The following is a 21,905-nucleotide window of genomic DNA, read 5'->3' on the forward strand; positions in this document are numbered from 1 at the left end:
ACTCTGTGTGTACTCTATAAATGGTACAATAAAGCCTGGATGAGAGCACATGGATTTGCAATATGTTTTACTGAATATTTTGAACATATTGTTGAAACCTAGTGCTCAGAAAAAAAAGGTTTCTTTTAAAATATTATTGCTCATTGACCATGTATCTGGTCACCTAAGAACTCTAATGGACATTTCCAGTGAGATTAATACTGTTTTCATGCCTGCTAACACAATATCCATTTTGCAGCCCATGGATCAGGGAGTAATTTTAACTTTCAAGTCTTTAAGAAATACATCTCATGAAGCTTGGGCTGCCATAGAGAATGATTCTTCTGATGGATCTTGCCAAATTGAAAACCTTCTGGAAAGGATTCACCATTCTAGATGCCATTAAGAACATTTGTGCTTCATGGTAAAAGGTCAAGATATCAACATGAACAGAAGTTTTAATAGATGTTGATTGTCTTGAGGGGTATGAGCCTTCAGTAGAGGAAATAACTGCGGATGTTGTGGAAATAACAAGAGAACTATAATTAGAAGTGGAACCTGAAGATGTTACACAGTTGCTGCAATCTGATGATAAAACTTACCTAGACATAGAGTTGCTTCTTATGGATGAGCAAAGAAAGTGTTTGTTTGTTTGTTTACTTGAGAGAGAGAGAGAGAGAGAGAGCGAGAGCGCAAGCAGGGGAGGGGCAGAGAGAGTGAGAGGGAGAGAGAGAGAGAGAGAGAGAGAGAGAATCCCAAGCAGGTTCCACACTGACAGCACAGAGCCAGATGTGGGGTTCAAACTCACGAACTGTGAGATCTTGACCTGAGCCAAAACCAAGAGCTGGAGGCTTAACCAACTGAGCCACCCAGATACCCCAAAAGTGGTTTTTGAGATGGAAGCAACCCTAAGGATGATGCTGTAAGGATAGTTGAAATGAGAACAAAGGATTTAGAATATTACATAAACTTAGGTGATAAAGCAATGGCGGATTTTGAGAGTATCGACTCCCGATTTTGAAAGAAGTTATGGGTGAAAAGTGCTATCAAATAACATCACATGCTATAGAGAAATTATGAAAGGAAAAAAGTCAATTGATGTGGCAAACTTTATTGTTGTTCTACTTTAAGAAATTGCAACAGTCACCCCAACCTTCAACAACCACCACCCTGATCAGTCAGCTTCCATCAACACTGAGGTAAGACCCTCTATCAGCAAAAAGATTATGACTCTCTGGGAGCAGTGATGATCGTTAGCATTTTTTGGCAATAAAGTATTTTTAAATTAAGGCATATACAGTGTTTTTTAGACCTAATGCTATTGCACACTTAATAGACCAGAGAATAATGTAAACATAACTCTTATGTACACTGGGAAACCAAAAATTCATCTGACTCACTTTATTATGGTACTTGCTTTATACAGTGGTCTGGAACTGAATCCACAATATCTCCAAGGTATCCCTGTATATTACCTTTACCAGAGACCTTTAAAATTTCAACTTGGAGGATTCCGTGTAGTATTTTTTTGTAGGGAAGATCAAGTGGTAATGATTTTTCTTATGTTATGCTCATTTGGAAAGTCTTAATTTCTCTTTGATTTTTCAAAGGACACTTTTGCTGAATATAGTATCATTGTTGCCAGTTTTTTCTTTCACAATTTTGAATATATCGTCCCACTCCCTTCTGGCCTGCAAAGTTTCTGCTGAGAAATGCCTCGATAATCTGATAGGAGCTCCCTTGTGTCTGACAGTATTTTGCTCTTGCTGCTCTCTAGATTCTCTCTTTATCTTTAACTTTTGACAGTTTGTTTATAATGTCTGTCAGGGTGGGTCTCTTTGAGTATCTTATGTAGACTTCTTCAAGCTTCTAAAATTTGTGTGCCCATTTCTTTTTTTCAGATTTGGAAAGTTTTCAGACATTATTTCTTCAAATTTGCTCTCTGCCCTTTCATCTCTCTTCTCCTTCCGGGACTCTCATAACGTATGTATTTGTCCACCTGATGGTGTCTCACAAATCCTTTGGCCTCTCTTCACTTTTCTTCATTCTATTTTCGTTTTTGCTCCCTGACTCAAAATTTTTTATTGCAGCATATTGACACACAATGTTACATTAATTTCAAGTGTACAACATAGTCATTCAACAAGTCTATATATTGTGCTATGCTCACCACAAGTGTAGCTACCATCTGTCACCATATAATGCTATTATAATGCCATTCACTATATTCCCTAAACTGTGCCTTTTATCCCTGTGATTTATTCATTCTGTAGCTTGAAGTCTGTATCTCCAAGTTCACTGATTCATTCTTCTGCTTGAATAAGATTACTATTTAACCTCCCTAGATAATTTTTTAAAATTCAGTTGTTATATTATTCAGGTCCAAAATTTCTGTTTGGCTCTTTTTATAGTTTCTGTCTTTTTGTTGATATTTTCACTGTTGTTCATGAATCCTTTCCTGATTTCATTTAGTTGTCCGTATTCTTATTCGGCATCTCAACACTGTTATTTTGAATTGTTGGGTAATTCAGCAATGTTTCCTTAGGGTCACTTGTTGGAGATTTAGTTTGGTCTTTGAGCCATCATTCCCTGTTTTTTATTTACTTACTTACTTGTTTATTTAGTATTGTGCTCTTAAAATTTGGACGTTTGATGTTTATTTATTTTTGACAGAGAGGGGGGAGAGGGAGAGAAGCAGAGAGAGATGGAGACAGAATCAGAAGCAGGGTCCAGGCTCTGAGCTGTCAGCACAGAACCTGATGCAGGGCTTGAACCCATGAACCGTGAGATCATGACCTAGGCCGAAGTTGGACAGTTAATTGACTGAGCTGCCCAACTGCCCCAAACTTGGGCATTTGAAAAAGAATGGAGTTTGGAGTTTGGATGAAAGATGCTAACATTTTTGTATATGTATAAAATGTCTATGGAAGGACATATAAAAGGACACATAGTGAATGGCTCTATGGCAGACTGAATAGCAGGGGAAAATGGTGAAGAAGAGACTTATGTCATACTGTTTATAATTTTATTTAAAATTTTATTTTATTAACACTTGCATGTAGTCCATGTGAAAAAAGAAGGATGAAGTAAAATGTATACCATAAAAAGAATGAAATTATCTCCAGCAATACAGATCAATATCAACTATTTTAAGTAACTTCATTCAGATATAATTCATATAATACATGACTACTAGAGGAAATAGGAAATGAAGATCAGAGTAGTGTGTGACTGATCAAGGAAAATTTACTGAAAGAGATCATTTCTAGCTTGTTCTTGGAAGACATTTTGCTAGTCATAATTATCAACTTAAAAATAATGATGCCTAGGAGTGCCTGAGTGGCTCTGTTGGTTGGGTGTCTGACTGTGGCTCAGGTCATGGTCTTGTGGTTCATGAGTTCGAGCCCTGTGCTAGGCTCTGTGCTGACAGCTCAGAGCCTGGAGTCTGCTTCAGATTCTCTTGTCTCCCTCCCACTCGTGCTGTATCTCTCTCTCAAAAAAATAAATAAATTTAAAAAATGATGCCTCAAATGTACATGTATTTCATTCACATTCATATTACCTGTTGGTGGGAACCAGAGGAAATATACAATGATAAACAAGTGAAAGACTAATACACTGAAAATGATATGACATTTGATGAAGGACATTAAGGAAAGTACAAATAAATGGAAAGATATCTTATGTTCATGGACTGGAAGTCTTAATAATGTTAAAATTTCCATAGTATGAATGGACAGTGATCTGTAGTGATCTACAGAGTCACTGGAATCCCTATCAAAATCTCAATGGTACTTTTCTAAACACGAAAAAAAGAAGAAAATTGTCATTAAAAAAATATATGGAATGGGAGAAAATACTTGCAAACCTAGTATCTGATAAAGGGTTAATCTCCAAAATATGTAGGGGACTCTTACAATGCAGTTGCCAAAAACTCATTATATTACTTTAATGAGGAAAGGCACATATTTATTGTCTTTCATACAATAAAAGGGAAGGTAATGATATGAGGGTAGATTTCATAATGAACGTTAAAAGTTTTTTGAAAGAAGCCTACACTGACAAATTTTGGATGCAGGCAAGTTGACTAGACTATTAAGAGGAAGTATTTCTGAGTGTCTTCATTCTTACTTTGATAGGGATTTCATTCTTTTGATTGAATTCTTGAAACCTTGCTTCACTTGCTTGTTTCTCAGGATATAAATAAAAGGGACCACAGAATTAATGAGTACTGATACTCCTTTATTAATGGTCACTCCTTCTTTTGCTGAAAACAATCTAGATGAAGATATAGCCACCACTGGTGATAGAAATTGCAATTATGTAGGAAGAGCAGATGGAAAAGTTTTTTTTGTTTTTTCTGTTGAGGAGAAGGAAACCTGAAGATAGTCTGGATGATGTAAATATAAAGCTGCACCACAGAAATGAGGGCCATGATTAATGTTAGTGAAGCACAGGTAATGATCATTTTCTCTATGTACTGTGTATCTTAACATGAAGTTTTTAGGAGAGAGGATGCATCAGAGCCAAAATGATCAATGACAGTGGAGTCACAAAATTCTACCTGAAAGCCCACACAACATCGAGTAAACACAACAATAAATCAGTCAGCCAACAGCCACGGATAAGGATAGTACAGACCCTTTGGTTCATGATGGTCACATAATGCAGGGGTATACATTAACCACAAAATGATATATGACATGGCAACCGGGAGAAAAAATTATATTGCTCCAAAAATTATGACAAATATATTTGAGTAGCACAAGCATTGTAAGTAGTGGTATTATCACCAGTGGATATGCTATAAAGGAATCTGGGAATATAAACACTTGTGAGTGAGACTTCTAAGAATGAGAAATTTCTGAGATAAAATACATGGGAATTTTAAAATGAGAATCAATAAATGAAAGCATGATGATAGTCCAATTCCCTATTATTCTCAACATGTATGTGATAAATAGAAAAATAAAAAGAACCTTTATCTCTGAATTATCAGTCAATCCCAAAAGGATGAATTGGTTTCAGCATGGTGTATAGTTTCTCATTACTAACTTCTGACTTCTCTCCAATCTGCAAGGACAATTTGAGAAATTGAATTTGATGAGACAGGGGTCTGTCAATCACATGGTAATGAATAATGGGTGAAACATAAAGGCATGCCAGATGATATGTGATTTTTTTTTTTTTACTTCTTTCACTTAATCATGTACATTGTCAGTATAATTTTGGCCCTGTCTTTGTTGCAATTAGCAAAAAGAGATTTGCTTAATAACCTTTGCTATTGAATTACATATGAAGCACAGCATTCTTCCACTTCTTTCGTTGTTTTTTCTTTCTAGGAAGAGTGAGCTAGATTAAATGAACACTCTAAGGCAACCTTTTTGCTTTTTCTTCACCTTTCATTATTTTACTTCATCTGATTGACTTACCTGATTGGTACACTTGGGCAAAAACAGAAGAATATTTCTGGCTCAGGTCCCCACTTCACCTAATGGAATGGGTATCCTTCAGTCTCTTTTTAACTTCTCCAGGGCAGTTTTCATACTTGTGGACACTGCCCTAACCCAGTGTGGTCTTTGTAGTACTGTAATTACTATTAGAATTTAAACCTGATGGCATATATGTGTTGTTCCTCAATCCTCAAATTTATTCACATTCGAAATGCAGATACTGAGATGGTAGTGATGTTTTCATAATTTGGATCATCACCTTATCTAGAATTTGCCTTTTCTCACCATTATTTGAGTTGGACACATTTTTTCTGTTTTTCTGTTTTCTCACTTAAAGTGATCCAGAAGAGATTCTTCCAGTTAAAAGTCATCTCTTGGCTTTGGGTCCTTTCTCTTGGATCTTGAAACTTTTCTACAAGTATTGATACTTCACAACATATCCTAGGAATCTTTGAACATGTAGATTATTTTGATTCTCATCCAGGAAGAAATGTTGGATCCAGGCTAAAAGTATCATCACAGAAATTGCATACTTTCAGATAGGTTGCCTCAAATTGAAATTTAATGTTACTTTAGTTTTAGTGTCACTGAGGCAAAAATCATAAGCACATTATTTTTTTTTTTTTTTTATCTAAGCCATCCCGTCTACCCGTTAGTCTCCACTTCAATGCCACCGTCTCAATCTCTCATTCACTGCCCGATTCACAACAATAAGGTTCACTGTAATAGCAGAGATTTATGACTATATTTTCTCTTTTTCATGTCTGTACTTTGATTACCTAAACTTTAAGCATCTCTAAGATTACTAATTTCGGTGTCCTATTTTCCTCTCTCATAAAGATGAGCATAATTGATCACACCAGTGCATGATAAAAATTCCATCATGTTGCCGATAATCACTTTTCTGTTTCTTGGTTATTCCATTTTCCTATCCTTCTCCAGCCATACTACCTATAGCATCTGTTCTCTAGGTTTTTACAACCAATATGCCTATGCTCTTAAAAATATAATCATATTTTATATCCATTACATTTTAAGAAATTTAATAAGATTCGGTGAAGGAAGATAATAGTATTATTAATTACATGCTATTATTAAGAAATGAGTGGATTGATAATTATGAATCAAAGACAGTCTTTACATTTTGAATAATTTGACTTGGGGGTCTGTTGTGTACAACTCTTTGGCTTTTAAGTATGGTTGTCTGTATCCATCCATCCATCTTTTTTTTTTTTTCTATTCTGAGTGAGTAATACTGCCACTTCATCTTTCATGATTACTCAGCAAACCCCTTTGCTGGTTTCTGGTGAAAACTTGCCTCCAAAGGCAGTAAGATTAATTTGGATAGTGAGATAATTTAAGCTTGACATAATTTTGAATTAGGCCAAGTAAGCCCCTTGTATTTTCAGTCAACCCCTTTCTGTAACTTTTTTTCACTTTGCTTGTTTGGCCTGAGACAGGGAACTTCACTGGGGATCATGATTTTTAATCTTCCTTTACCATATTTATTTGGGGGTTTCATTTTTTCGTACTAACCCAGATGCAGAATAAAAATAAACAACAAGCTTACTAAATTGTATGTCCTGCTTTATTTTTGCTAATGCCATTTTTGACTGCTTAGTGTTTCTTTAGAGAAGAAAGGAAGCCAGATGTTGGGGACTCTAACATACACAAAGTGGGATAATAACTGATACACAGCTTTCCTCAGCTATTGCTAACTCATTTGTATTAGTAGGTATTCAGATGTTTCCAATGTTCAATCAGTGGTCCCGGGACTGTAGATTTTTCTTTATGAAGACAGTAACTCATCCTATAGCCCTGGGATTTATTGGCTTGATCACAAAAGGGGGTATTGGACTTGACTAATGGAAAAGACTGCATGTTAGGATAATTATACCCTAGAATTTATTGCTGAGCCACTCAAGGAATGATAAAAAGGCTAATTTGTGTTGTAGGATAGGATTATCTCTCTATTCCATCCATCAACTATTTGGCAATCTCCTGAATCTGCTCAACATCCAAGGATTCACAATAATTATTAGGAGGAAATACAGGCAAATATGATGCTCAGAGTGACGAGTAATTTGTTATCATTCCAATTTTGCATTTTTTTGGTAAAAGATAAGATTTTTGACCTTTTATTTTTATCAGCTGTTGTGATATATACTGAAGGACTGAAGAATTTTCATTCACTCCAGCAAGATTTTATTCTAAAGTGTTCTTCCCCATTCCTCTGCTCAATCCAAATCTACCAACCAACAGCTATTAAACCATGGCTCCAGGCTTGCAACCCCTTCATTCTATCCCATGATTAACACAGATCAGTTTACTCGTACTTCGTGAGAATTTGAGTGGCAAAAACTTTTCAGTAAATAAGTGAACTTTGAGCCATTTCAAAAATCTTCCCTGTAAAATTTTAACCTTCTTTCTCATAACGGTTGTCTTGAGTTGTCCTTATGTTAAAACCTTTAAATAGAAGTGTAGGCTAATAGGTTTTGATTTTTTCTTTCTTCATATTGTTTGGCAATAAGGAGGTGGGAAGAAAGCTAATGCTGGTAATCTTATATTTACTAATAGGCAAAGCCAGCTTTGCTCATAATGTAACTTACTTACAGGTCAAGTGCCATTCAGAAATAGCTTAAAAGTACTGTGAATTCACCTCATGAAATTTCCAAATTTCTACACAAAAATTAAAGGACAAGCACAAAATATGCCCCCAAATGAACGCTACTCCAACCTAGCAACATTTAATCATTTTTTTCTTCCTGAAAATTTTCAAAGTAGTTATTAAAACTTAAAGTGTAATACTTAGTTTTCTGACAGTAATCCATAGCTTCTGTTGAAAGTTTCACTATGACCCAGCAATAGCACTGCTAGGAATTTATCCAAGGGATACAGGAGTGCTGATGCATAAGGGGCACTTGTACCCCAATGTTTATAGCAGCACTCTCAACAATAGCCAAATTATGGAAAGAGCCTAAATGTCCATCAACTGATGGATAAAGAAATTGTGGTTTATATACACAATGGAATACTACATGGCAATGAGAAAAAATGAAATATGGCCCTTTGTAGCAACGTGGATGGAACTGGAGAGTGTGATGCTAAGTGAAATAAGCCATACAGAGAAAGACAGATACCATATGGTTTCACTCTTAGGTGGATCCTGAGAAACTTAACAGAAACCCATGGGGGAGGGGAAGGAGAAAAAAAAAAAAAAAAAGAGGTTAGAGTGGGAGAGAGCCAAAGCATAAGAGACTGTTAAAAACTGAGAACAAAACAAACAAACAAACAAACAAACAAAAAAAACTGAGAACAAACTGAGGGTTGATGGGGGGTGGGAGGGAGGGGAGAGTGGGTGATGGGTATTGAGGAGGGCACCTTTTGGGATGAGCACTGGGTGTTGTATGGAAACTAATTTGACAATTTCATATATTAAAAAAAAAAAAAAAGAAAGTTTCACCAAAATGACCTTAGGACCTGAGTGCAAGTAAAAGTTACAATGAAAGATTTTTAGTAGAGGTGTATACGTACAGTGACTATGTGTTTTCAGAAAACTACATTCGCAAAAGCCCTAAGAATGCAGAGATCTTAAAAATGTTTTATTCAGGTACCGTCACTGGAAATTGTTTCCTATTGCAAAGTTAGGAAATAACGTTTTACATTTAGTAGGTTACAGGGAAGTAAAACTGACACAGAGGGAAAGGAATACCAAAAATGGATTATGGAAGATTTGATGGCCTGATCTTTTCTGAACATGGAGATAGGGTACCTGTAATTTTTAAACTATCAGTGACTTCTATTATATTTGTTCAATATGCTATGGGTGCATAAGAATCAAGTGAAAAATAAACAAGAGTGCCCTTTGTGATTACTATATTAGAGCCGGTAATGAATCTTCTAATGAACTTGGACACACACAAAAATACATGTAGTAGTGGGACCATTTCCTAAGATACATAGTAGCATACCATAGCATTAAATATATAAAGAAACACAACAATAATATTAAAACAAAGTAAATGCCTGACTTCTCTTCTAAGGCAATCGGATGTAAGAATTTGTTATAAATAGTGCTTCTATGATCATTCAAGTATATATTATGTTTTCCTCCTTGATTTTGGTATGGTGGATTTTTTCTTTTTTTAATTAAAAGTTTACTTTGATATAATTATAGATTCACATGCACTTATAATAGATAACACAGAATAAATCATGCATGTTCTTTCCAGTTTCTTGCAATGGTCACATCTTATGAGACACATCAGGACATTGGCAATCACACAATCTAAGTATAAAAAAGTTTCCCTCATTTTGCTCTTTTGTAGTCATTGAAACCTCCATTTTGCTTACCCATTCCATCACTGGCATGCACTAATTTGTTCTCCATTTCTGTAATTTTGATATTATATAAGCAAGTTAATACAGTACATGACTGTTGGGATTGGTTTTTCCACTTGGCAGAATTCCCTGGAGATTAATCCAAACTGTTGTATCAGTAACTTGTTTCTTTATACTACTATGTATGATCTCCTTCTGGAGAGAACAAACAGGCCTGGTGGCCTTCCGTCCTGGGAATGAAACTGCTTTCAGTTCCTTACTGCTCCATCCGTTTCCTTCAGGACATTCTTTTTTTTTTTTTATTTTTTTTTTTCAACGTTTATTTTATTTTTGGGACAGAGAGAGACAGAGCATTAACGGGGGAGGGGCAGAGAGAGGGAGACACAGAATCGGAAACAGGCTCCAGGCTCCGAGCCATCAGCCCAGAGCCCGACGCGGGGCTCGAACTCACGGACCGCGAGATCGTGACCTGGCTGAAGTCGGACGCTTAACCGACTGCGCCACCCAGGCGCCCCTCCTTCAGGACATTCTTATGGCGCCTCTGGCTTCTTCTCCAACACCGTGGCTTGATTTTCAATTGCACATCTAGAACTTGGGGAGTTGTGAACAAGGATTTTTTTTTTTTTTTTCAGGGGAAGTTGAGGTGAGGTTGAAGATTTATAGGAATTGGTGGGCTGAACAAAATTTCCTTTAAATGGCAAATAAGTGAATTCCCCATTTGTTATAAAACATTGATGTAGTTCTAACTTGAGTTGTTAGTGTGAGATATAGGTGGACAGAATGCACAGGCTTCTTCACATTTTCATCCTTTGAAGTACAGTCACGGACAAAGAGGGAAATTGTAGAGGGATGGACGAATTCAATTTTCCTGGCTGGCCAACAAGTTTAAAAGTTACCTTCTAGAGACATCTGGGTAGATGAAGACAATGTAGCTGCATAGCAACCTTTCTCTCATTATTTCTTCCCAAATGATACAAAAAATAGAAAAGTAAATTCTACACCAGAGGTGGGCAAACTTTTTCTGTAAAAGGCTAGATAGCAAATATTTTTGGCTTTTGGGGCCATGAGGTCTCTGTTAAGCTACTCAAATATGCCATTAAGAGCAGCCATAGATAACATGCAGATGAGTGGGGGTGGACATGTTTCAATAAAGGTTTATTTACTAGACCCAGTGGTGGATAGATTTTACCCTCAGCTCTTATTTTTCTCACTCTTGCTCTAAACTGTGGCCCTTACTGCTGAGGTACTCCTAAGTGGCTTTCCTGGTGTTCAGCTAGAAGTCTGTGGTTTGAAGAGATATTAACAAGGTCTTTTCACTTTCTCTGGGCCCAGACTCCAAGCCCAGAGACTACTCCGCCTCTAGTATCTTCGTTGAACTCTCAGCCTTATTACTCATGTGCAAACACGGACTACACTTGTTCCTCAGCCAAGGCATAAATGGGGAACTTCTGCCCAGATTCCAGCTCAGTGTAGTCTTGACCTGAGGGTAGTAACCACTTCAGCTGATTTGATCTTTGCCAACTCAATTCAGAGAGACTATCATGTTGAGGTTAGTCTCTGTGTCACACTGTAGACTAAGCTAGTGTTAATTGTGGATACGTTTATTGAAACCTCTCTTTCTAAAAAGATACAGTTTTCAGTTTCTTGTCAAATTTCTTCATAAAATTGATTAAGTTTCATGATGATTTAAAGCGGAGAACATGGGCTCAAATTAGTTACTCTGACAGAGCTGGAAGCAAAAGTCTTCTTTTTAATCTTGTTTTATTTTGTGTGTGTGTGCATGTGGGTATGAGTGCTTGCATGTTGTCAAGCAGTTGTGGTCTAAACTTTTCTCCTCTTTCTTGATGAAAATCTAAATATTCTAGCTTGCTTATGTCTTTAGTATATCATATTTGTTTCCAGATTCCTAGTATTTATTTTCTTACTTTGGTTGCAATATGTTTTAATTTTACTTGATAGGCCCATTTTGAGTTCTTTTATTTTAGAGTTTATCTTAATACCTTAAAACATAGATGAAACATTTTTTTTATATTTCAAATGTTTCCTTTGGCATATTTACATATGCAAATTGAAGGAGTTTAGAAAAGCTATTGATCCAAAGATTTCTCAGGACTCATAGACACTATATTTCACATTTCATATAATCAATCTCTTTTTGAATAATATTAGAAAAGCTTAGAAATGGAAGAAGATTTTATTTCTTGGAAACAAAATCTCATGTTCCTTCAATTGAAGAAGTAAGTCAACCTGACTGAACTAGTTAGGACTTCCAGAAAAAAATGCTAAGGAACAAATCATTGTTTTCATTAATTTTTCAAATTCAATGTGCTCTTACTTGTAAGGTAAATGCAATTTTTTTTATTGTGTCATTGAAAGCTTGTTTCACTTGCTTGTTCCTCAAAGTATAAATGAACGGGTTCAACAAAGGAGCAACAGATGTAGTAAGCACGGATACCCCTTTATTGATGCCCACCTGTTCTTTGGCTGAAGGCTTGATATAGATGAAAATACAGCTGCCATATGTGATGGAAATAACAATCATGTGAGATGAACAAGTGGAGAAGGCTTTTTTCCTTTGGGAAGCAGAAGGGAATCTTAGAATTGTCCTGATGATATATATGTAGGAAAGAATGACACCAATCAGTGTAATAATGAATATCAATACTGCACAGATTATAACTGTCTGTTCTATAAGCCACGTATCTGAGCACGAAATCTTAAAAAGAGGAAATGGGTCGCAGCCAAAATGGTCAATGGCATTGGAGTCACAGAATTCCAGCTGGAGGCCCATACTGAGTGGTGTGACGATGATCATCAACCCAGAGATCCAGCAACAGAAGACAAAGATGGTACATAATTTGTTGTTCATGATGGTCATGTAATGAAGGGGTTTGCAGATGGCCACATAGCGGTCATAGGACATGGCTGCCAGGAGAAAAAATTCTGTGGCCCCCAAAACCCCAATAAAAAATACTTGACTGACACAAGCATTGTAAGTAATCGTTTTATCTCCAGTTGATAAGCTGTACAAGAACCTGGGAATACATACCGTTGTGAATAAGATTTCTAAAATGGAGAAATTTCGAAGAAAAACATACATAGGTGTTTTAAGATGAAAATCCATGAATGTAAGAATGATAATGGTCAGATTTCCAGTCATGCTCAGCACATAGGTGAGAAATAAGAAGATAAAAAGGAGAACTTGCAGCTGTGGGTCCTCCGTAAGTCCCAACAGGATGAATGTTGTTATTGCTGTGTGATTTCTCATTGCTACCTTTGATGTTTTAAGCAATCTACGTGTAAAACTGAAACGTCAAAGAGGAAGCGTTTAAACAGAAAACAAGACAGAAATCATTGAAACAGAAAACAAAAAGCAAGAGTGAAGTTTAAAGGAATCAAGAGCTGATTTTTAGAAAGGATAAATAACATTCATACAACTGTCGTGAAAAAAAAAGGAAAAGATTTGTCAGGAGTGAGAGCAATAACATTACATGTTATAAAGCTGTTAAGATAAAAATGAAATATTTTGAAAACATCTGCAGAGTAGATTTGATAACTCAAATGAATGAATTCTTTGAAAGGTACAATTAACCAAAGCTAATTCAAGATGAAATATCTAACCTAGACAGCCCTGTATCTATTGAAGTAAACAAACATATAGTTAAATCATCTGACAAAGAGAACTCCAGGCTCAGGTGGCTTAATTGTAGATTTCTACTGAAAATTTAAGACAAAAACACCAGTTCTATATAATTCCTTTCATAAAATTGATTGTTGAAAGCAAAAATTATAACATTATCTAATGGAGTTTCTGATGTATATAAACATAATATAAATGATAATCACAATAAAAAGGGAAGAGTACAGGGTCCTATATAGTAATATATTTTCTAAATTCTACCTCCATTGGTAAGATATTGATTCAAGTTTGTGAAATGTTTACTGTTTATATTATAAGTCACAAACTTTTAAGAAATGATACAGTCAAAAACATATAAGTTAAAATGACTACACTAAACTGGTTAATTTTAGTCCAGAAAATAGGAAACAAAAGAAAGAACAACAACGGGGACAAACAAAAATCAAGTAACAAAATGATAAACAGAAGTCGAAACATAAACGATTACATTATATAAAATAATCAAAACATACCACACTGATTAAAAAGGTAGAGATTATAAGATGTATTTTGATGTATATCTTAAATTGATAAGAACAGATACTACACTTGATCTTAGCCAAAAGGCCAAGAAGCAATACGATGTGTTTAAAAATCACCCACCTAGATGCTATATTTAAACACCTCACTTCAAATATTACTTCTGTAAAGAATAGAACAATGAGTACCATGTGAACCATAATCAAGAGAATGTTGGAGTAGCTATGTTAGTATCACCACCAAAGAAAATTAACAAGCATTTAGAGGAAATTACATATTATCTGATAAATAAGCCGATTCACTAAGAACACCAACAGATTCTATTTATGTATTTAACAGAGCATCAAAATATAAAAAGAATAAACTGGCATAAATGAAAGAAGAAACATAAATTGGCAATTATAGTTGGAGATCGTCTTACTAATTGATGGAACTAGTTGGTTTAAAGTCAATAAAGGCATAGAAAACTATACAATTTATTTATTTTGAGAGGTGGGGAGAGGAATAGAGAGAGAGAGAGGGAGAGGGAATCCCAAGCAGGGTCTGCACTGTCAGTGCAGAGCCTGACGTGGGACTCAATCTCAGGAACTGCAAGATTATGACCTGAGTCAAAATCAAGACTGAGATGCTTAACCAAGTGAGCCACCCAGGTACTCCTCCATCTCCTTTTATTAGGCAAGTATTACTATGATAGCAAAACCAAACAAAGATATTACATAAAAAGGAAAACTACTGAATGATATCGTCTACAGCTAAGATAGAAATTTTCCACAAAAGAATAGTAAATCAAGCTCATTATACTCAATAACTTTATGAGAATAACACATCATGAGAAGGTGACATTTATCGCAGGAATTCAATGTTGGTTCAATATTTATGTATGTATGTATGTTTTATTTATTTTCAAGACAGAGAGAGACAGTGCATGAGCAGGGGAGGGGCAGAGAGAGAGAGGGAGACACAGAATCTGAAGCAGGCTCCAGGCTCTGAGCTGTCAGCATAGAGCCCGACATGGGGCTCGACCCCACAAATGGTGAGACCATGACCTGAACTGAAGTCGGACACTCAGCCAACTGAGCCACCCAGGCACCCTTTTATTTATTTATTTTTTAAGTTTTTATTAAATCCTAGTTAGTTAACATAAGTGTAATATTAGTTTCAGGAGTAGAATTTAGTGATTCATTACTTACATATAACAACTAGTGCTCATCACAAGTTCCCTCCTTAATATCCATCACCCATCTAGCCCATCCCCTGCCCATGGTTCAATATATTTTAAATCAATCAATGTATTCTCCATAATAACAGAAAAAGGGAGAATGAGTAATTTCTTCTGAATAGTTTCAGGAAAAAATCTTTGACAAAATTCTACACTTATTTAGGTTAAAAATTTCTTGGAGCAGCTGGGTGGAGCAGTTGGTTAAGTATCCAACTCTTGGATCTCAGCTCAGGTCATGATCTCATAATTCATGAGCCCAAGCCTCGCTTGAGATTCTCTCTCTCCTTCTCTCTGACAATCCCCCACTTGGGATCTCTCAATCAAAAATAAAGAAACCTAAAAGCTTTCCTCTAGAATCATGAACTATGCAAAGATGACTACTTCATAGTTCATATTCAACAATGTGCTGGAGTTCCTAGCCAATAAAATAAGGTGAGAAAAAATGGTAACATTGTGATTAGAAATAAAGGAGTTAAATCATGTTCCCTTGATAACATGATTGGGTAGATATAGAATCCTAAGTAATCTACAAAATATCCTTTAATGAGTAAGTGAGTTTAGCAAAAGCAAAAGAGAGAGTGTCAATATAAGTGTGTATATATCTTTATTTATGTATACGAACAATAAGCATTTGACCTTGACATTTTTTATTTGTTTTTTGAACTCTAAAATATTTAAAGATGTCATTTATAGCACCATTTAAACATGAAATACTTGGGCATAATATGAACAAATTATAATATAGCAATACAATGGAAATTTTAAAACACTGACATTGAGATATGAATAAACATAGAATTCATTGGAATAGAACAATGTATATTGAAATAGAGTATCGTAAGGCAAACTGAGGAGAAAAATAATGTCTTTTCACAAATGGTGCTACTACAATAAGATATACATATGGATAAAAATGAACACAATGAAAAATAAACGAAATAGATTATAGACTTAATAAAAAATGATTTTTCAAAAGATACTGTTAAAAAATGAAAAGAAATGCCCTGTACTAGGAGAAGAAATTTATAAAACATACATGTGACAAAGGTCATGTATTTAGTGTGTGTATATATAATATATATATATAGAAAACATACATGCAAAAATATTATGGGTATATTTTATATATATGAAATGTATATTATTTTAATATATGTATGCATAATATAGATACAAAATAACATCTATATGCACATACTCATATACACATACTTAACTAATAAAAAATGGTCATATTTGAACATATACTTCACATAGGAAGATTCACGAATATCAAATGTGCACATGAAAAGATGCTCAACATCATTAGTCATTAAGGAAATAAAAACTAAATGATAATAAGACATTACTAAACATTGGTTAGAATAGTAAAAATTAAACGTACTAACAATAGCAAGTGTGGTAAAAATGAGGTAATTGAAATTTTTGTATATTTCTGGTGGAAATATAAAATAGTAAAACTACTTTTTTAGTTTTATAGTTTATTATAAAATTTAAAATGTATCTATTATATAATACGGTAAACCCATCCCTAAGAATTTACCTAAGAGGAAAAAAAAATATGTTCTTAGAAAGACTTAATAATTGCAACTTTATTCATAATAACCAAAAGAGGAATGTAATACAAGTAAACATCGAGAAGTGGAAAAATGGTATATTTTTACATGGAATGCTACATAGCAATAAAAATAAAGAATTCATGTATGTGATAATGTGGATAAATCTTAAAGTAGTATGCCAAGGGAAAATATATACATATTAAAGAGAAAATACTTTAAGATTTAATCAGAAAAGACAAACCAAATCTATTATGAAGGATTAACTGGGAAAGAGCACAAACATTTACAAGTGATAGAAATTTGTGTATCTTGATTGCATTAGTAGTTATAAGGAGGTATATACACGTTTGTCAAAACTCAATGGAATGCTACACTTAAGTGCATTTTATTGTATATATGTAAGTTATACCTGAATAAAAGTGATTTAAATAAGACCAGTCACACAGTGGGGGAAGATATTTGTAATAATCATTAAGGACTGTAATAAGAATTTGTAAAATTTATTACAAACCAATAGGAAAACAAAACCCAATCTAATAACAATTAGACTAATTTCTTGAATAAAAAGCATACCTAAAGGCCAGTGAACATGTGAAATGTGAACTTTCTAGTACTTAGGGAAAAGGAAATTAAATTCACAGCTACTGCACAACCATGAGAATAAGTGACATTAAACAGATGGACCATACCAAGTATCTTGAAGATTAGAGTGTACATTCATATAAACACTATGAGAACTTTTTGAATATATTTATTATGCTGATGTCCAGATAACTGTGAAACAGGAAATTATGATCCTAGGTATTTACCCAATCAAAATGTATACATATGTATGCAAAAATATATGCATGTTTAAGAAAGGTTTAGCCTCATTCTCAATAATCCAAAAACTTGAAATATAAAAATGTCCATTAATGATATGAATCAGTTTTTAAATTGTGATATATTCATAAAATGGACGAGTATAGTAATGAAGATAAAACTAATATTGCTACATGCAATAGCATGAAAAGTTCTCACAAACAGAATTTTGAATGAAGATACGAGACACAAAAGAATACAGAGTATGATCATTTACGTGAATTTCACAAATAAGCAAAACTTATCTCTGGAGTTAGAAATCAGGATAGTGTCTCTATTCAGGGAGGATTGTGAGGGTATGGACTAGGTCTAGGCTTAGGTTATAAGGCTTAAATGATGCCATTCGTGTGCTATATACAGAACTGTGCCCTTATGATTTGTTCACTTTTCTGTAATGTTAAACTATTGCAAAATTTAACAATTAAGAAACAAACCCTGAGATTTCACCATTTTATCTGACACTTTAGTGTTCTATAATAGTTCCTTATTTCTATACTTCTTAGTAATGCACCAAACCCTTTTACATACATTCAGCTTATTAAAATATGAGGCAATGCTTGTCACAAGTTGTATTCATTAGGATAGCTCAGGTTAACATCCAGCCAATCACTGAATTTCAAAGACCATGCCATTTAAGTGAATTAATATATCTCTGTGTGTGTGTGTGTGTGTGTGTATGTACACATCTTTATTCAGTCTCCTCTTCTCTGCCCCTCTATCTTTCATTCATTACTCAGGCTGCCAAAACCTGGCATCTTTATCCACTAATGTACTATCACCACTCTTGCTCAATTCATTATTATTACTCTGCTTTTAGAAGGCCTCCTTCCATCCTATTGCTCACATCTGGATAAGGCTATTTAGACTCTACATCCTTAATATGTTTTTTTTTTTTAATTTTTATTATTATTTTTTTTTAAATTTTTTTTCAACGTTTATTTATTTTTGGGACAGAGAGAGACAGAGCATGAACGGGGGAGGGGCAGAGAGAGAGGGAGACACAGAATCGGAAACAGGCTCCAGGCTCTGAGCCATCAGCCCAGAGCCTGACGCGGGGCTCGAACTCCCAGACCGCGAGATCGTGACCTGGCTGAAGTCGGACGCTTAACCAACTGCGCCACCCAGGCGCCCCAACATCCTTAATATGTTATTAAAAAACTAGTTCATCTCTTCCATTCCTACTTTAGATCACTTTGATCTCATATTCGATATGAAGCATTCATACTCTAATTGGACTTCCTGTCTCCTGTTTTGATCATTTTAATTCTCAACGCACCTAGAGTAAGTTCTGAGACACCATCTCAATTCCTATAGACTAGGCTGGCTACATCTCCACCGTATTCTTATATCCATCATCCCTACATCAGAGCTGTATTGAATGACTTATTTACTGTTTGTCATCCTATTATACTGTGACACTCTTGACAGAGCCCATCTTATTCTCAGTAGTAGACTCAGATCTTATCACATTTCCTGGAATATAATAGTTTCTCTGTATATTAATTAAACACATAGATACCTACAAAGACCAGGATATATCCTCTACTTATATTTTAAGGTTCTACTTGACAGAAGTCCTTTAATTCCTGTGGTTCATATAGAAGATACTACACTAATGTTGAAAGATCTTCCTTCCATATAAGAATTTGTATCATGCTCCCCTAACCCTTCAGTGCCCCATTTTTTGAGTATTAGAATATAGTCTCTCAGGCTGGGCGTTTCATCGACTCTGCCTGGTCAGAGTTCCATGGGACATTTCATTTAAATTCTAATGTAGACCATGTGAAAAAAAATAGATATCATAAAAAAATAAGGATGAGGTAATGAGGTCTTAAAAAAGTTCTAGATATGAGCTAATGATAGTTTTCTATAATATTCTATTTACCTGAACTTGTTGCTAGGAAGTCCCTTAATTGTATGGGGTTACTCTTTGATTTTACTGACTATATATAGGGCAAACTACTTAGACTGTAGTTCAGTTAGAATGGACTTAGCATTTCTGTTGTATGGTGTGGTGTGAGATAGCTAGTTTCAACCAAAGCCTGCTTCTGGGTTCCTTCTTTGACAAAACGGTCTTGGATGGACCTAGGTAACCAAAAGGAGCATTCAGAATTTCTATACACTATCAGAGAGGATGAATGCTGAATTATGCTTATGGGCAAAAAACTTTGTCTAAATGCTGTTATTCTATTCTCTTCTGCAGAGGCACACCTGAAACGCCTGCAGTAGCTCAAATAAGAAGCACAGAATTGTTACCCAAAACCCACCTTCCTTTCTTCTTCCAGTCATGCTTCCTTCATTTCCTATTGTAGCCTCCAGTAAAAGTCCCTGCTGATCCTGGATATCATCCTAGGATGCAGAATAACCCTTTGCCTTCTATTTACCTGCTTCAGAAACGTGCCTCAGAAACATTCTGACAAACTAATTATATTGCAGATGTAACTTATTAATTTTTAACATGCCTAGACATCAAAACTGTTTAAAAAAACAAGATCTTTTTTAGTTGAAGAGATGTATTTGTACAATTGAGATTGCGTGCGTATGTGTGTGTGAGTGTGTGTATGTGCATGTGTTAGCAGTTAGGGCAATAGATACTGCATTATATGCTTATCAAATGTGACCATGTTATTGCTCACATATTTAACCAATTCATAAAGCAGGCTTAGAAATCTCTTCATTTGCTTCCATGATTAATATTCTCGAGAAAGAAATAACATTCAAGAAATGAAATTAATTTCTCATACCCTTATGAACTATCCAAATTTTTAATACACACATGCATTTATAAAAATGAATGTTTGTATATAAATGTGTATATATGGAAATATATATATACACACACACATGCACACACACACACACTTAGGAAAGTGACAGGAAATATTTTACTTTTTCAAATTTCGTAATAGAAAAAATTGATTTGAGAGAGATGAACATACTTACAGTTGAGTCTCTCATTCAGGCCCCAGTTTTCTTTCCACACAGATCCTCAGTGGAACTCACAATTAAATAAGAATTATCAGTAGTGACATGGATATAATGTAGTCATGCTTTCTTACTGTCACTCAAAGGTAACAGCAGAAACGCATACACAGCCTATATCAATTTTTATATCCTTAGGTCTAACATTTATCACAAATCACAGTATCTGCCTAAATTAGAAAAGGAGCTATTTCTGCATAATCTGATTAGCTATATAGAAGGAAAGACTAGTAAACAGGCAAGGAAAACCAGAAATTCTTTGATTTTTGAAAAGTCGATGATGTGACCAATTTTAGTGTGGGATGGTTTCCTTAACCTGTTATGTAGGTAAGATCACCTAAGTTAAAAAAAAAAAAACAAAAAACAAGTGTCCTTGGTGAGCCTACTTTGAAGTCACTAATGAATGGACAATGTAATTGGTATAGAAAAGTAAAAGAAAACAAAAGCTGACTGATTCACCTAGGAATAGGGACATGTCCTTGGAGATTGGAAGATGCATTAATAACACAAGGTCAGGGTGTATTATCAGTGTATTAAGTCTTTGCCAAAATGATGATCTGAATAATATTATGTTCTTTTGTTCACTTTAATTCACATTTTGTTGACTGCTCATGATATATAGCAATTTTCAAATGTTTACTGGCAATTTATGCTTTATTTATGAGTATAATACTACTATTCTTTCAGTGTTATTTTAACAAAAGTGATACCTTATTCTTTTCTAAGATATTTTTATATATTCAGGATATTAAGTTTATGCATGTCTTAATGTGTTACAAATCCTATTTAATGCTTTGTTATTTAACATTTAATATAATTTAGGGTGTTGCTGGTATAAAGAAAATTGGGTTAATATGTAGTAAAATATATATCTTTTGTTTTATTATTTTTGAATCTGTTGCCATTACTTGAGAGGCTTTACTGATTCTGATCTTATCATATATTTACTTATATTTTCTTCCAGTAGCTTTATGACCTATTTACATTAGCTTCTATAATGTGTCTGGATTATATGAGGATATAAAAATTTCCCCCAAATGATTAAACAGTTTTTTAATGCCATTTTAGGGGTTGAGAAAGATACAATCTGGCAGAAAAACCTGTGGTAATATTTTGCACATAAAATGCTAATTTTTATCAGTATGGTAATAATGTGTATGTGTATTTTGTATTTTTTAATATTTATTTATTTTTGAGAGAGAGGGAGAGAGAAGGAGTGGGAGAGGGGAAGAGAGAGAGGGAGACACAGAATCTAAGCTGTCAGCACAGAGCCCAATGCGGGGCTCGAACCCATGGACCATGAGGTCATGACCTGAGCTGAAGTTGGACATTTAACCATCCGAGCCACCCAG

The 21,905-nt window shown here is 34.7% G+C and overlaps 1 protein-coding gene and 2 pseudogenes across 1 annotated transcript; all 3 read right to left on the reverse strand.

Annotated features, from left to right (window-relative positions):
• Window positions 1-4,106: 4,106 nt before the first annotated feature.
• LOC121041105 (olfactory receptor 6C2-like) lies at window positions 4,107-5,027 on the reverse strand (annotated as a pseudogene).
• A 7,066-nt stretch (window positions 5,028-12,093) lies between these two features.
• On the reverse strand, window positions 12,094-13,041 carry LOC121040093 (olfactory receptor 6C2-like). The gene has a single exon (XM_040490436.1). It carries the CDS (start codon window positions 13,039-13,041, stop codon window positions 12,094-12,096), a length of 948 nt encoding a protein of 315 aa, XP_040346370.1.
• Window positions 13,042-13,936: 895 nt separating this feature from the next.
• On the reverse strand, window positions 13,937-14,031 carry LOC121041148 (uncharacterized; annotated as a pseudogene).
• Between the last annotated feature and the right edge of the window lie 7,874 nt (window positions 14,032-21,905).

This window comes from Herpailurus yagouaroundi, unplaced genomic scaffold, assembly GCF_014898765.1.
Source record: "Herpailurus yagouaroundi ecotype Mexico unplaced genomic scaffold, PumYag 182, whole genome shotgun sequence".
Lineage (NCBI taxonomy): Eukaryota > Metazoa > Chordata > Mammalia > Carnivora > Felidae > Herpailurus > Herpailurus yagouaroundi.

What these genes read in the sequence shown, in the direction of transcription:
- LOC121040093 (XM_040490436.1), bottom strand. Translation starts at nt 13,041, where the DNA reads ATGAGAAATCACACAGCAATAACAACATTCATCCTGTTGGGACTTACG.